The sequence below is a fragment of the Suricata suricatta genome, chromosome 4 (assembly GCF_006229205.1).
Source record: "Suricata suricatta isolate VVHF042 chromosome 4, meerkat_22Aug2017_6uvM2_HiC, whole genome shotgun sequence".
NCBI classification, from domain to species: Eukaryota; Metazoa; Chordata; class Mammalia; order Carnivora; family Herpestidae; genus Suricata; species Suricata suricatta.
Window position 1 is genome coordinate 140,802,825 of NC_043703.1, and position 2,142 is coordinate 140,804,966.

At 52.9% G+C, this 2,142-nt stretch overlaps 1 protein-coding gene across 1 annotated transcript in view; it reads left to right on the forward strand.

Moving 5' to 3' along the window:
• LOC115290733 (xanthine dehydrogenase/oxidase-like) overlaps window positions 1-2,142 on the forward strand; it is a 76,714-nt gene that overhangs the window by 31,940 nt on the left and 42,632 nt on the right. The window contains 1 exon segment of the mRNA XM_029938558.1: window positions 971-1,064. Coding sequence (XP_029794418.1) covers window positions 971-1,064 — 94 coding nt within the window.

Below are 2,142 nucleotides of genomic sequence, written 5' to 3' on the forward strand. Positions count from 1 at the left end.
GTCTGTGGCGGTGAGTCCTTGTTCAGGAGCCTTTAAGGCTCAGGGCTCGGGGCCTTTTGTCTCAAAGCGTCTGTCATCTGCTGAGGACCCAGTGTGCCTCAAACTCCAGTGCTTCGAGCTGTCTGGGGTGCTGGTTAACAATGCAGATTCCTGGGCCCTGTGCTCAGAGATTCTGACTCCCTAGGGCTGGGATGGAGCCTCAAAGGTGCTTCTGGGGAAGGTGGCATACGGGTCGCTCTTGGAAACAAGCGCTGTGTGCCTGAGTCTTGTTCTTCAACTTGACCAAATGGAGTGTTGGACTGCCTTTCAGAGTCGGGGGGAGAACCAGAGGTGGACACCCCCAGGGAGGAGGGAGGTGTCCAGCTGTTGACTGTTCACAACTAAACTTCAGAGTAGCCCCCAGGCTCCCCATTTGCTAGCAGTGTTCACACACCCAGGACTAATGTGACCCACTCACAACAGCTGATGATGTAGGTTTGAGGAGGGGAGGAAGGAAAGGCACACCGTCCATTCCATTTTGTTGTTTTCAATTAGAACAAAACCCAAAGCAAACAGCCCCCACCCCGTTCCCTCACCCCACCCCAGGCACCAGACACTTCTGATTGTGGCTGAGGAAACAGAAGCTCGAACGCTCCCCTAAATTCTCCAGCTGGGTGGGAATCTACTTCCCGGAAATATTTGCTTTCATTGTGTGATAAACCACCTCAACTCTTTCAGAAAAAGTTTGGATGGAATGGGGCAAATTTAAAGGAGCTGACCCACATTACCGACTAGAAAATGTTAGGGCTGAGAGCCATTCCCAGGAGTTGGGATCTCAACTGTTGCACGTTGTTCTGGATGCCTGAGGTACCCTGGTCCTGTGACTTCAGCACGCAGCCGTCACCCACCTGCCCTGGGTTTGGGATCCAGCTGTGAGAGCCAGGTTTCCTGGGTGGGCTGGGCTCTCACACACACTCTCTGCTTGTTCTAGTCTGTTGGAGGGAACATCATCACCGCCAGCCCCATCTCTGACCTCAACCCCGTGTTCATGGCCAGTGGGGCCAAGCTGACCATTGTGTCCACAGGTGAGAGTTACGTCATGCAGAAGTCAGGAAAGAGGGCCATGTGGGGGAGAAGGCTCACAAGGTACGTAACGTTTTGGAGAGACAGAACCCAAAATTCAATGACCCAGCCCCCCTAAGGTTCGGATCCCTGGAAACTGCAAAGGAGATGTAGCCAGATTGGGGGCCAGGAGAGCCAGGCCATTTCTTTATTAAGAATTCACAACAGGATCTGGTACCCAGGTGCCTTACCTAGTGGTAAGTGCTAGAACCAGAATGCACCAGCGCGCCACAGCCCATGGCTGGATTTTCAGTCACACGGTGTGTTGTGATAACACACTTGAAGTGTGTCTGCCGGGGAAGTGCATCGGAGACTGCACACCGAGGGCTTTTTTGGGGGGTGGTCCTGTAGCTCTTCTTGGCAGATACCAAATCCCAGACACCTAGAAGGAAAGCCTGTGTTCAGCATAAACCACGCTGTTTGTGTGAACAGGTTAGACACAATGAATCATCCTTACCAGGGAATCTGCTGAAATCCAAGTTCCTAGAAGACAGCCCATGGCCAACCTTGTAGGCAGTCCTTTCAGAGGATAGCAGGCCTGTGTGTCAACTCTTTGTTGTCCTCTTTCCAACTTCACGTTCACTGATGTCACTCGGGGAGCTAAAAATGGGCAATGGTGGGAGTATTGATAACGTAGAAATCAGCAAATACTACAGATCAGGACTTCCCCCAAACCTCTGCCCACACATAGTCAGTTGTTAAATATTCACCAGCGCATCAGTGAGCAAGGATTTCAGATGGGGGACCTTAGCCCTCATTGTGCCAGCAACTCCCTCTGACAGTGGGGGCCAGAGACCAGGATGGGAATGCAGCGGTGGAGTGTTCTCTGCTTTCTCACACTGGCCGCTCTGCGTCTGGCCTTTGTACAGGCACCAGGAGGACGGTTCGGATGGATCACACCTTCTTCCCTGCTTACAGAAAGACCCTGCTGGCTCCCGAGGAGATACTGCTTTCCATTGAGATCCCCTACAGCAGGGAGGTGAGCTGCTCAGGAGCCGCCCGTATCACCCTTACCCCCGCTAGGCTCCAGACCAGAGACTC